The 15004-nt window shown below is 37.9% G+C and overlaps 1 protein-coding gene across 1 annotated transcript in view; it reads left to right on the top strand.

The window, feature by feature from the left end:
• b4galnt4b (beta-1,4-N-acetyl-galactosaminyl transferase 4b) overlaps positions 1-15004 on the top strand; it is a 117717-nt gene that overhangs the window by 96295 nt on the left and 6418 nt on the right. The window contains exons 10-16 of the mRNA XM_082161845.1: positions 30-96; positions 6744-6887; positions 8118-8227; positions 9268-9368; positions 9478-9551; positions 10730-11993; positions 14144-14493. Coding sequence (XP_082017971.1) covers positions 30-96; positions 6744-6887; positions 8118-8227; positions 9268-9368; positions 9478-9551; positions 10730-11993; positions 14144-14493 — 2110 coding nt within the window. The remainder of the gene's footprint in view (positions 1-29; positions 97-6743; positions 6888-8117; positions 8228-9267; positions 9369-9477; positions 9552-10729; positions 11994-14143; positions 14494-15004) is intronic.

The following is a 15004-nucleotide window of genomic DNA, read 5'->3' as shown; positions in this document are numbered from 1 at the left end:
CACCTCTTTGTCCGTCTCTTCTCTTGCAGTGGAGACCTTTCCTTCCTGGGCTGAAGTATGATGTCATTGACTCAGCTTATATCTCGTTGTACACAGGTAAATCCTCCTTCCTTTTAGAGATTTTTTTCATGCTAAATATACATGCACATGTTTCAGGGAAGATAAAACAGAAAATGGAATGAATTCTCAAGAGTGACATTTGCAAACTCTGCCATTTGCAATCATATCTGAATATTGCAGTTCACATTCACAGCCTCTGAACATCACAGCTTCTGCAGTTCTGCTGTTTGTGTGAAAAGTGACATTGCACTTACATTTAAATGGAGGCAGTGGCAACTAGGTAATCACCAGAAAACACTTTCCCCTGAGCCTCCTGTGTTTGCGGTGACAGTCAGCATGTACGTTGTACTCCTTTGCCTATCGTCTTATCAAGCATTACATATGTTCACACGCTCCCCTTCAAATTAATGCTATTCATCAAGGGAACTGACTTTAATTTACACATGCTTTTAAGAGGAAGTAGAGACACAAAGTGAGAGAGGGAGGGGAAAGAAGAAAGACAATCCCCATGGCCCTCCTTTGCTTCGTTTACATAATTATTTGAGACGAAAGCAATTTTTCGATTAAATCCTTACAGTACTTAACAAGCTGAGGGAGAGGGGGATGTGCATTAGCTTCCACCGCCATCCCACACAGCTCACCGGAGAGTACGGAGCCAACTCCGGAGTGTCCTAATCATTAATCACGCAGACCACTCCCTTAAGGAAGACCGCACCGTATGTAAGGCACACAGACACACTCTTTTTCTCTCTCTAGTCATGCCATCTGGGAGATGCAGATGGAGGGAGATCTCCAGAGCGAGAAGTTTAACTTTGACTGTCTTTCTGCTCTATTAACAAGAGAGAGAGTATATGGTGAACCTTCATGAACCAGTCTCCCTTCCCATTTGCTTTGTTTTTTCCCCCATAATTTTTCATTTCATTGTCATTTATAAACTTTTCTTTTAATTACATTTTTAATATAGTTTTTATTACATCTACATCATGGTTATATTGATCATTAGGGGTGTAACAAAATACACTCATGTCACGATTCAATACAAATCACAATACTGAATTTGTGATACGATACTATCGCGATATTTTAAATAAATAAAGAAGATAGTTATTATTACTTTATAATTATTACTTTATAATTCTTAAAATAATAATATTAATATTTTATTACTATCAGGACCCACAAATATTCTCCCATTGTATTATTCTACATTATATTCAACATCATATATAGTAGTGTAATATAGTAGTGTCACTGAAACTGTAAACGTAAGTTTTTTTTTTTCTCACACAGTACTCTGCATAGGCCTTTTGCAAACCACAGTCAATTGTATTGGAAGGGTTGTTGGATACTCTCTTTGAACCCTTGGAGTCCGTTTCTGAGAAGTTTTTGACCCTTAAATTCATCGCCCTTTCAGTTGCAGAGTCCTGTCTCGGTTTTGCCCTCGGACTAGTTAAGGTGATTTTGCATCCTAGGCCAAATTACATCCTAAAAGTGCCTTCATCTCTCTTCCATCCTGTTGTTCTCCAATCCTTCTCCCCTCATCTGTTTGATACTCCAGAACAAGAGAGACTGAATACGTTTTGTCCAGTCTGGGCCCTTAAAACAAACGTCCACTGTTCAGGGCCGGGTTTCCCGATAACGATGTATCTTAGCTCTTAAGAGCGCTCTCTACGTGCAAGGTTACGAACGCTCGCAGCAATTCCAAGAGCGTTTCCCAAAAATGCACTTAACATGAACGCGCGAGAACGCGTTTTACGTGCTACTTAAGAGTCGCTGTCCATTCGCGAAGAGCTGAAATATAACCTTATATGGAATCGTATTCTGAACGTTTAGCCTTAAATATTAGATTTAACCTAATAATCGTCATCTGTGGATTAGCAATCAAGACAAGTCTAAAGTCTACATTCAGGCGGAGATAGCCTACTGACAAAATGTATGGACAAAAAAACAAACAAGAAAAGATACCTTTCAAAAAAGATGAAATTAATGTAGGCCTAATTTTAGAGGAGATACAAAGATGTTATTTTTAACAGATTTAAAGGACACCATACAAATAAGGAAAAACAAAACATCTGGGTAGACATTGCAAACTAACTGCAACCCGGGGTGTTCAAAGATCAGGGAAGGTGGTCTGCAAGAAATCCCCAATACATGGCTGGTTTTCGTGCACGTCAGCAAGTCATTGACAGATTTTTTCTTTTTATTCATCCATATTTTGCCCAGTCTTTGAAGCATATTTCCCACATTACTTCGTTCTTTTATGATTTTTTTTTTTTTCATTCATTTCATTTAGATGTGTATTTTTTCTTCCCTTTTTTTATTATTTAATTTATACATTCATTTAAACAAAAAGCAAGTACAATAAAGTGTACAATAAAAAAGTACAATCAAAACCTTATATTTGTACTCACTTTGCAGTGTAATCTGTTAAATCTAGATAAAAGTGTAATCTGCCGTTTGTCCTGCAGGTGACCTCATAAATCTGTCTTCTTACGATGCACTTGGGGATTTACGATTACTCCAGAGCACTCGTAGATCTACAATGATTTTTAAGTGCTACTTAAGTTACGATGCTTTTGGGAAACAGACCGTAATATTAAGATCAGTCGTACGATCTTTTTTACGAACTACTTAGGCTTACGATGCTTTTGGGAAACGCAGCCCTGGCCAGTGGCTTATGACTGATCAACTCTTTGTATGTTTTGGTGACCGAGGTTCCACCGCTTCCAAACAAACTATTTCTCATTGAGTCGCAAATGCGGTCTCTCTGTGGCCTATGAGGCGCGTGGTCTTGCTCCGCCTCTAGGTGTGAAGGATGATTTTATCCGTGGTGTGGCTGCCTCAATGACGCTGGCAACGGGTGCGTCTTTGCAAGATGTTTGTGCTGCGGCAAGCTGGTCCTTTCCGCACACATTCATCAGGTTTTATGTTGTGAATGTTTGGTCAACCCTGGGCTCTCAGGTGCTGTTGGGTTGTCTCATTCCTAAACTAATGTTGGTGCTTGTGCAACTTTCACATCTGTGATGCAGGCATCCTCTCAGTATGGTGGTAGGGTCATTGACGTTCCCATTGTGTTTACAACATGATGCATCATCCATGTTTCCTCGAAAGGGAACTTCTCAGGGTTACGTACATAACCCGGTTCCCTGAGGTGGGAACGAGACAATGCGTCGTGTTGCCATACTTCAATTACGCCTGTGTAATTGAAGTATAATAAGATAAAATATCTGCAAATTATGAACAATAGGACAAATGCATTTACATGCATTTAGCAGACGCTTTTATCCAAAGTGACTTACAAGAGCCAACAATATTTGTAATATTTGCAAGTTAGAAAGAGGAGAAATGCAGAGACAAAATAGAAGAAAGTTTGTTTGAGATTTTATTCTATTTTCTGTCCAATTAAATTTGCTTGTTATGTGTCTGTTCAATAATCAATAAAGCCATATGGCCTATGACTAAAGCTTTAAAGCTTCAACAGCATCAACGGACACATCAGTCAAAGCCTGCAGTCTTTTTAGCCTATAATGGCACAACTCTGCTCCATCTCTTTGTTCTTTGTCTTCATATTGGATGTTACTCTAGGCTATCCCTTTATACTCTCTCTTTTCATCCCTCTGTCAGTGCCACGTGCTTTCTTTCAGCATTTCTAGCATCAGTGTAGACAGACTATAACTTGGCTGATAGACTATAACTTATACTTGCCCAGTAACATATTTGCAGTAGATTGATAGGACTAATTAAAGTGTGTTTTCATCAGCGGCTAACTGAGCAGACACTGTTGTGAGCTCTCATAATGTCAGGAGGAAAGCCGTAATGAATATAGTCTCCCTCTCACACACACACAGGCACACACACACACACACACACACAACACACACCTGCATGCTTCAGTGCCCATAGACTGATTTCTAAGGGATTGTCTTAAAGCACGGGAAGTGTGTGTGAGCCTGGTTGCATCTCTTTATGCCTTAGGGAAGTGTCCATACAAAAATAATTAAATAAACTGATCCAACCAGAAATTAGGTTTCCCAGAGGGAGGTTGTATTTTGAATTTGAAGCCTAGCAGTGTGGATGGTGTTGAAGAGTAACATGTTTATTGATGGTCTGTACTGGCTCCAGATTTAGTGTAAAGATGTAATGCTATATAAAAGCTGAACTAAAATATGCCGTCCATAACTCACCTCCTCTCTGGTGCAGTTTGGCTCTGTGTCAATGAAATGTCACTTTAAACTTTGCAGTTGTGATGACAAGCAGCAAGCTTCTTGTTTCCTGACGGCTGTCTATGAGCATCAACTGTCAACTTTAGGACATTTGATACATTATTTTCAGTGGTTGTAATTCCTTTGTAAATAAATATACACTGTTCATAATACATCTCTTATGCTCAGCAAGGCAGTAAAAAACAGCAACATTGTGAAGTAAGGGCCACCCGTCGGCTCAACAATGGAATCCAATGGCGTGGGCGGAGGTATAATGTGTGTAGGTCTTTTCAGCGCTTCTGTGAAATTCACTTAATTTATTATAATTTTGTTTAAATTTGATTCTAGTTCCGTGCTTAGTCTGACTCCAATTTCAAATGGTTATTAAATTTAGACTTGGTTTCTAGTTAGGAACTAACCATAAATATTGGTTATGTTTTAATTTAGGTATTTGATTGTTCTGGGTATCCCATCATTTCAGTTATTCGTTCATTAGGGGCCCGATGCCGCATAAAGACACACGCCAGCTGGGTTACGTGGATCTCAGGGACACAAACTCGCCTGTCTGATCTTACTCAAAGGGAGTAGGGTTAGCTATTACCTTTTTAGTTGGTTGCCTACTGCTCTCTCATAAAAAAGTGTAGTTTATTTAGCCACTTCTGTACAACTTGCTAAGTCATTGATAGACAGAAATCAAAAGGTCTTCAGATGACATGCCTACTGCTCCATTTATTCATGAGCCTTTAGTTTGACCTCTCCTGGACACAGATTTGTGGTAGCACAAGCCACCTCATAATCTACGGGTAATAATAATTTCAGAAGAATACAGAATACATTTGTCAGGTTTATTTGTCAGGTAAAAATGTATCATGCGTGTGAGTGTTCTGAGTGCAGGACTCAGGAAGATACCAACACAGCACTGTGTGGGGGTTTTCTGGTTACAGAATTCCCAGTGACTCTTCAGCCAGTTTCCCTTAAATACCCAGACCAGAACAAAAGAGTTGTAAATATTTACTACACCAATATTGTTTGGATTTGTTGGATCTACTCTCGTGCCCCAAAGGGTCACACTTGGTTTTGGGGGAGAGGAACAATGATTATCAGATATCTTGAAGAGACACCACACACAACAGGAGAACAGAATTCTCCTAAGTTTTCAATCTTTCACGTAATATAAGTGACTGCTGTGAAATTTGAGTCATTTAAAATGATACCATACATGAAAGAGAAAAATATATATATTTACAAGATACGTCTAACATAAGATATGTGTAATCAACATTCTTAGTGAACTTTCATTGACTTGAGCCAGGGTGAAAGGAGGGGAGTAGGTAGAAAGAGGCTCATAGATAAGTGAGGAGAGAAGTCTGGGCAAAGCATTGTGTTATGCTCTTTCTTTGAGATCTCTCCAGATGAGTGAGTTTTATTGTTTTAATGCAGGTAAGGATTCTCAAGTTCAGTCTTAAAAGAAATCCATCCTTACAGTATTATTACAATTTAAAATAACAATAATAATGACTTTAAAATGTCATTTACTCCTATGACGGCAAAGCTGTATTTTCAGCATCATTACTCCAGTCTTCAGTGTCACATGATCCTTCAGAAATCATTCTAATATGCTGATTTGAGGATCAAGACGCATTTCTTATTAATATTAAAAGTAGTGCTGCTTTATGTTTTTGTGGAAACTGATCAAAAAATAATAATAATAATAATTTGTGATGAATATAAAGTTCAAATGAACAACATTTATTATTTTTGTAACAATGTAAAACTCTTTTCTGTCACTTTTGATCAATTTAATGTGTCCTCGCTGAATAAAATGATCAGTTTCTTTGAGGAAACAAAAAATATCTAACCCCAAACTTTTAAATGGAAGTTAATGCCCATTTGTCACATTAAATAATCATGTTAACACATACCTTTTGAAAGTGTGGGACCATGTTGAAAATCTAGGATTCAAAATAAACCTGTAAAATCTGTTTTAGAATTTTTAGGATTAAAACAAAGGATAATTTTGCTAAATGAATATTATAGGTCACTAATCAAATTATTACATTTGTGACATTGATCATGTGACTCTCTAAAGATGGTCAGATATTCTTGCTTTCATTGAAATGCAAGATGCTCTTTGGATCATTCTTAAATCATGCATTAGTACTATATTGCTATTTTCTGGTATTTAGAAAATTCTAAAATTCATGTTTATTTTTAATTTAATCTTTTCATTCATATAGTTATGCTGATAGTTATGCTTTAAACATATCATTAAAAAAAATTGCAATAGCATCTACACTACAGGGGTCTGAGTATAATGTATGCCACTCCATTTATTTTTCAGCGATATATTCCAGCAATGATGCTACCATTTCTATAATGGCGAACTAACAGCACAGGTTGTTGAATGTTATGACAGCTGATTTAAATTTAGATGCTGTCTCTCACTGTCCTTATTCTCTCTCTTCTCTGTGTCTTTGACAGATGAATCCAGTCTGAAGATGAACAGTGTTCGTCACATCCCACAGACACTGGCCAGTCACTCTCTCGCTCTACGGGTTAAGCACCGGACAGAGACACATTCTGCAGACATGCTCAAACCAGATCTACGAGACACCTTCTACAAGAGTGAGTATTCCGAATGGTGTGTATGCAAATTCACAGATTCAGTTCACTATTCTCCTTTGTGAGATTTTTATTTATTTATTTATTTTTTGCCTAGTAAAATAATTTGACAATAATTGATATAACATAATACACTAATGTTTAAAAGTTTAGATTTTTTTTTATGTTTTTTGAAAATCTCTTATGCTCATCCAAGGCTGCATTTATTTGATCAGATTTTTTTCAATTTTAATATATTTTCAATTTTAATTTATTCCTGTGATGGTAAAGCTGAACAGCAGCAATTATTCCAGACTTGGTACTGAAACATTTCTTGTTTCTATTGTGACATTATATCCAAGTGAAATGGCTTCTTGAATGAGGAAAAAACATGGTGGGACTTTTATTGGATTGGTTGGATTGTTGTCATTTGCTTTTGCTGTAATCTCATGTGAGTGACAGGTTTCTGGATCAGAGAGGTTCACACCCGTGTGCTGATGAGCACATCATCAGAGAAGAGAAGCTTTGTTGCAAGTGGGAGGGGGATTATTTGATTAGAAAGTTCAAAAGGCAGCATTTATTTGAAACAGATTTTTTTTTCTGACATTATATATCTTTACTTGTCCTGTCAGTGCCAGAACTTGGTGTGTGTGTGTGTGTGTATGTGTGTACACATGCCTAAGACTTTTGCACAGTACTATATATATATATAATTTTTTTTTTTTTTTTATGGTGATATTGTGATAGAACTGACAGCTAATTTTGAAATGATAGTTCAATCAGCACTGAAAAAAAAGTCTACATGTATGTTATGCCTGCATGTTCATTCTAAACTGTCCATATGTGTTGACTTTTTTTCAGCATTCTAGCACTATTATGTGTATGTATGGCTGCGGTTGGTGAACAAAACAAACAGCCATCTATCTGGATAGACAGTGTTGCAGTTGTCCTAATGTTTAATTGCTAGTTGTGTGGAAGCTTTGCAGTGCACTGGTAGGTCCATATGGTGGTGTAGATATAATGTCAGCTTGTTAGAAGCAACACCACAGAATATGTGACAGTCAGGACTGAGGTGCATTTTGTTGGTGTAAATGTGCAAGCTTATAGTGACGAATAGAAGCCATTGGGAATCTGTATGAAAACATAGCTAATTTGCTAAAATGTTTGTGCTGAGAAGCTATTTGTAACAGCTATTTAAACTGTCCCATCAAAATGTGTGAATGGTCCCATTTGATAACATATTTGTTATCCTAGTTCCCATGATAGATCGGTCCAGGCTGGAGAATGTTCTGCCATCTTGTGTCTACTCTCCTACGTATGTGGTGAAGGACTTCCCTATCGCACGCTATCAAGGCCTGCAGTTTGTAAGTAACATGGTCTCACCAAACACTCTCTTATGTTGTTTTATTATAAAGCTGAGAGTTTGCTACTGGTCTTTAGCTGCTAGTTTCTGAAAAACAATTTAATAAAATTTTTTTATAATTATTTAGCTAGTTTAGTTTTATAAGTAGGATATTGAAAACTTTTCATGAAAATGTAGTGCAGCGGTTCTCAACCAGGGGCCTGGGACCCACTAGGGGGCCTCAGCACACTTCCGAAGAGGGCCACAAGATGGCTTAAAATTGTTTTTTAAAACAAAGTAAACGTTAAAATAAACAGCTAAAAATAAAGATATATAGTTAACTGATATCATATTTTTCATTTCAATTCGTTCCCTCAACAACTGTCACACTGGATATATGAGGGAATTTTAAAAACATAATTTCTAGACCTGAAAAAGTCATTGAATGTTTTTAATTCTTTAAAAATGTATATACAAAATAATTTTCTAGTGATGCCAAGCTGTGATCTTTTTTTTTTTTTTTTATGATTAGAAATTGTAATTTAAAATAAAACATATCATAATGAATATGACTGTGAAATCATGTACATTTAAACAATCTAAATAACTTTTTTCCACTTAAAAAAAAACCTTTTATGTAATGGAAAGGTTCCATGGATGTTAAAGTTTCTTTGTGGAACCATAGATGCCAACAAAGAACCTTTATTTTTAAGGAATGTGCCACTCCTAGTATATGTAAATAAGCAGCTTTGTCATTACAGCCACAAATATCTTGGCCTTTGAATATTGTCTTGGACAGTGGTCCCCCAAAAAAGGTTGAGAACCACTGATATCTACACATATCTCTTTTAATATGTTTCTGAGCTTAGAGCAAACAGTGCCCTCTTTTGGCCATTACTGTTCAACACAGGGGTGGTGCATCTGTTATATCTCATGCTATCCAATTACAGTCACTGTTTTTAAATCTTCCAATTTTCTCATTTGATAAGTTTTTCCGTAATATTTATGCATGTACCAAAAATCACTACCAGTTTTCTCATATTCGTATGTGTTCTCAACCAGGTCTACCTTTCCTATGTATATCCCAATGACTTCACCAGACTTGCCCATATGGAGAAAAAGAACAAATGCTTCTACCGAGAGTCCCCTGTCTACTTAGAAAAGTATGAGTCCCAACTGATCATGACAAGAATTTAGGCAATCAGTCAATATCTAAATGCATAAATAAAAAAGGTAAGCATGGCCCTGTCATTCTTTTGAATTGTCTTATAGATTTGGCTTCTATAAGTACATGAAGATGGATGAGGAGGAGGATGACCAGCCTGTTTTCTTCCCCAAACCTGATGGTCTGTGTTCAGCTGGGATCTTAATAACAGATAAGAATTCAGCAGCTGTTTCCTCTCTTTAAAATCTCACCATGACATCTGTAATGAGCCAAGCGACATGTGTGTTCCCAAGGTTCAAAATTAACACAGGCCAGACGCCAAATGTGAGTAGAAATGGGCTTTGAAGAGTAAATAAAACAGCTGGCCACCAACTTTATTAGGATCATTACATGGTTTATGTTACACTATAAGGAAGATACCATTAATTTACTATGGCACAATATCAGAGTTTCACTACACAATTATACCATGCCCAAAAAAAGTGTGGTAATAATATTATTGTGATAGCTATAGAAATCCTGAAAAACATTTATCAAGTCAAATTCATCTTTAACTTAATTTCATGATTCTCTTTTTTGGCCAATGAGTCAAACTCAAAATATGAGTGTCGGGAAACGTAGAGAGTTCATAGCCATAACTGTAAAAATAATTGGCAAAAATAATTGAGTGCTAAACACCCTGTCTTTTTTACAGAATCTTAAAAAAAATATTTAAAAAAAATCCCTCACTGATGAACTTACTTTTTGGGGTTGCAGGCAGTCTTGCTTTTTCTGTCTGTCATCTCCTTTGACATGATTTTCATGCGGCAGTAGCTACACACTGCGTCGTTTCTTTTCCCCCCATGTTATGACAGGTGGCAAACAGCGTCAAGGTGCAGTACCGCCACCTACTTCGTTGGAGTGTCAAACAGACACTGGTACTGGGTTATTTAAGATATTATCATTATGCGTAGTATTAACATGAGAACAATATTCCTTTTTTTTCCCAATGCTTATCGTTAATGCAGGCATATTATGACACCCCGAGTACAAAGTTCCTACATTAAGCCACTAAAACAAAAATATTTGAAAATAAAATCAAATAAAAAAATCACAATGTGCATTTTTGTTCTGGTGCAGTTTCCCTAATGAGTGGCTCCATTATATATATATAATTCATAAGTGCATTGTGTGTCAAAAATTACCACACAATTTAGCATTATTGGAAGGCCTGGAAATGATAATGGTTAGCCGTAGATTTCTATCAACATCGCAACACATGTCACTGATTCTTGAATCATGTCATTAAGCAATTCTCATTTCAGATTATATTAATTATTTAAAGGGTGTTAGTTTGATGGGGCACGTCTCTTTTGACAGATTTCCTGGAGGAGGAAGAAGGTGTCGACCCAGAGGAGACAATCAACTCCAGCAACCGGCCAGTCAGGAGGTCCAGTCAACCCTATCAGACTTCAAGGATTACAGCCTCCTCAAAGCCTGATAGATTAGACATGGGTTCAAAGAGCCACGTCTTACAGCAAGAAAGGCAATACAATCAGTTAAAAGAGCAAGAAAGGAGTAAAACAACTATAGGGGGGAGGTTTTATCAACACACTCTGGTGGTGGATGATGAAATGACAGAAATAAGACAAAGAAAGGCAAAGGGTAGTGCAGGTGCATTAGAGTCTCAAAGTGTGTCTCTAAATGAACAGACGGAAGCGAGCGAGGAGCACGGGGACTCCCAAACACCTGCAGTGGTTCAGAAAGGCCGTTTTTTAACATGGCAACTCCCTGACTCGGGACTGCCAAACAAAAGTAAACTTAGAGAAACTGCTAGTCCACCTGTGAAGGGAAGATCCCCCTTTAAGCTTCCTCAAAAGTCCCCTCTCTATGTTTTGGCTAACAAGATTATAGGTAGCGCAGGCAAGCCTGTGTTTGGGACCAGTGTGGAGAAAGAGACTAATACCAACAAAATTTACATCACTAGACCCCGTCCACCAGTAAGCAGACCAAAGCCTCCTGTGGAAGTGTTTCCTGGTTTCTTCCTTCATCAATCTAGAAAGACCAAGAGGCTTGTGGATTTAAGTTCAAAATGGAGGTCTTTACAAACCCAAGCCGCTGCTTCTCTCCCATGGCTGGACTTCTCCTTAATGGGGCATAAGACTTCCACCCAAACCGCCCTGTTAAAGCACAGCCATCCTTCCTTGCCTACAGAGACTGGGCCTCATAATAAGGGCGACCCTACCGCCTTCATATCAGATCCAGACAGCGTGCCCCCATCAAGCTCAGAAAAGAGAGGCCACCCTGGGCTAAACTCGTCTGAGAACAGCCGGCCTCCGGAGGTGCAGCCAACAAAGATCTCGGAAATGCCTGAGGGATCGGACATGGCTCCTCAGAGCAGGGGTCTTGAAGAAGAAGAGATGTCCGAGTACAGTTATGAGGAGGCCCAAGTGAGGCCGAGTTTGAAAGAGGAGGCCATCAACTGGCAGCGCACCTTCAGCGTGAATCCTGTGGACTTTGAGCTGCTGAGGTCGGACTGGAACGACCTGAGGTGTAACATCTCGGGAAATCTGCAGCTCGCCGAGAACGAGGTCGTTGATGTGATCTCACAGTACATGGAGAGGCTGAACGAGCGGAATGGAGGGTGAGAATGAAGATACTTAAAGGATGGTTAATCCAAAAATAAAAACTCTGTCATTAATTAAATGCACTCATGTTGGTATAAACCAGTATGATTTTCTTTCTTCTACAAAATTTTGAAGGATCTACTAGTTAATTCTTTGTCAATTTTACAAATAATGAACTTGGACCTTTCAAAATAAAAGTGCATTCCGTATTTATTTTTCACAATAAAAGATGTCCATATTAATTGGGCATTATACTGTATATGGAAGTTTTCTGAAGCTATTCAATAGTTTTGTATGAGAATTATTTTAGTTGTTGATTACTTCACCTTCGATGAACTGCTATAACTGGATCAATGAGTCAATGAGTTGAACTCAAGAATTGGAATCATTCAGGTTTTTGTGTACTAAATCAACCAGTTTATGAAAAGAACTGAGTTAGGAGAACAGATTGTTCACAAATCGGACACCTCCCTCTCATGCAGAGGCAGCGTTTAAATAGTCTTAAAGATACAGCAGAAGAAGAAGAAAAAAAAAAGGGGGGGGGGGGGGGGTATTCATTAATACTATGAATAATTATACAGAAGGCATAAAATGCATTTACAAAAATTATTACTATTTTAGATGTAGACAACTTTACTACTAATTTAAAGGGGTAAAAATTACCCCTTTAAATATTTGTGTGGGTTTTTCCTGCTGAGCCTGCAGCTCAAGTGTACATTTTGAACGCTCCTGCTGTTAAGCACTTTCTCAGTGGGTCGCTTTATGCAGATTTATCAAATAACAAATGGGAAAGCTTTATTACCCCTGACACAACTAGATTAAACATGATGTGTGGTGTTACAGTATGTGCTTATATTTTACATGCATAGGCGTAATTTGCGGGTGGGACATGTCCCCACCACTATTTTCTAAGGTCGATATTGTCCCCACCACTTTTGTACCAATACAAATAAACAAAACATCTCCAGTTAACTAGCAGAGCATTCATTTCGTTTGTTTTTTAAATAAGAGGCAATCTAGCTGAAATGTGTTGTTTTTTTAAATCAACTGATCAAAGTGCTCGTTGCCGCTGCGATCAGTGGCGCGGATACTGTGTTTGTTTCTGGCTCGTGCACAGTCTTCACTCGGACGCGCGTTTCAATCCGTTGTGGAGAGACTCTCTATTCGTTCCGGTGAAATTAGAAAACAAAATGCACACAAAGTGTCCCTGCCTGATATACAACCACTGAAAAACATAATCGGTTTTGATTAAAAAATAAATAAAATAAAAACTATATGAGTGCGGATTAGAACCATAGACTGTAAACAATATGGACAAAGGGTCTGTGACGTCACCCATAGACTTTCTGAAGAACGGTTTTGAGGCCGTTTATGGGGGGTATGGGCGGCGCCATATTTCACTACAAATGTTCAGAAAGGATAACTTACAGGTATGATGTGTTGTGTCAGATCATGGCCGAGACGTCAAATTTCAGGAATTCCACTCGGCGCAGCCTATGCTCGTTGTCAGCTCTGTCAATCGCGCCCTTATTTGTCATACATTTTATATCTAAATACGATCTAAACTAACAAGTTAGAAAAAAATTCACCCCCCTCACAGTTGTCAGGCACTCGGAACCTATCAAAAAATACAATAAAAGTCCATGGGACCAACCTGTAAAAACATGAATTTATGCTGTGAAAACGGACATTTTAACATGGGGGAGTATGGACATTTGCTCCCTTTTGGGACCTGCCCCTAGCGGATTTTCGATGTATTGCAGTTTTTCGCACTTCCGGGTAGGTTTCATTTTTCAGATTAGAATGTTGCCGCTTGATTAGAACCCAGAACCTCTGACACTCTTGGCAAAAGTTCTACCACCGGACCACTTAAATACACACTTAAAATAGTCGGATCAACATATAAAAGGCCTCATTGAACGACCACTTAAACCCAATCAATGTACTATTTAAATCGATTGCTGGACATCGTAATGTTATTGTACATCTGTTTTATGATTAAGCATTGTGTTACCCCCCCACCCCCCCCCCACCCCACCCACTTTTTAAAACAAAATTACGCCACTGTTTACATGCACATATTCTTCATTGTCTCTTTGAAGTTGACTCTATTTACAGTACCTCTGTCTCTTTTTCTAACTGTTTCTTCTTTTTGCCTCTCAATCAGGATCTACACTCTGGTCCGAATTGTAAATGTAGAGAAGCGGAGAGATTCAGCCAGGGGCAACCGTTATTTGGTGGAACTATTGTTGATGGAGGGAGGAAAAAGAGTGGTGCGCCTGTCTGACTACATCTATCTGCTGTTGCACCGCAGTCGACATGAGGAGGGAATTGAGAGCAGAGAGGGAACTATGCCCTCGTCTCACCATAGACCCTCCAAAAAACCTCCACCCAGCGGCTCCAGTACCCAAACGCACAACATCACACTCTGGAGCACCAGCTGGGCCAAACCCCTGCTCTGCCAGCCAGCCATGTTAGAATGGAGACATGACGTGATGGTACACTTTGTTGTACCAGGTATTTATAAGAAGAATTCCTGTTTATATGCATTTTTGGGAAATGGGTACTGACTTTGTAAATGATCATTTAAATTATAGCTATAATCTTATACACAACTTTTCAAAAATTTGGGGTTGGTAATATTTTTTTTTTATAGAAATTATTACTTTTATTGATCAAGGACGTATTCATTTGATCATTAATGACAGTAAAGCTATTTTCGTGAACTTTTTATTTATCAAAGTATCCAGAAAAATGTTTTATCACGGTTTAAACAAAAATATTAAGCAGCAAAACCAAATCAGCATATTTGAATGATTTCTGAAGGATCACTGAAGACTGGAGTAATGATGCTGAAAATACAGCTTTGCCATCACAGGAATAAATTACATTTTTACATATATTAAAACAGAAAACCGTTATTTTAAATTGTCGTAATTTTTTTACTGTTTTTCTGAAAACATAATAAATGCAGCCTTGCATAAAAGACTTTAATAAATATATATAAAACTTATGGTTTCATAGCCAC

The sequence above is a fragment of the Leuciscus leuciscus genome (genome assembly GCF_965113295.1).
Source record: "Leuciscus leuciscus genome assembly, chromosome: 2".
Classification (NCBI taxonomy): domain Eukaryota; kingdom Metazoa; phylum Chordata; class Actinopteri; order Cypriniformes; family Leuciscidae; genus Leuciscus; species Leuciscus leuciscus.
The sequence above is the reverse complement of the archived record's forward strand: the minus strand, read 5'-3'. Positions and strand labels throughout refer to the sequence as shown.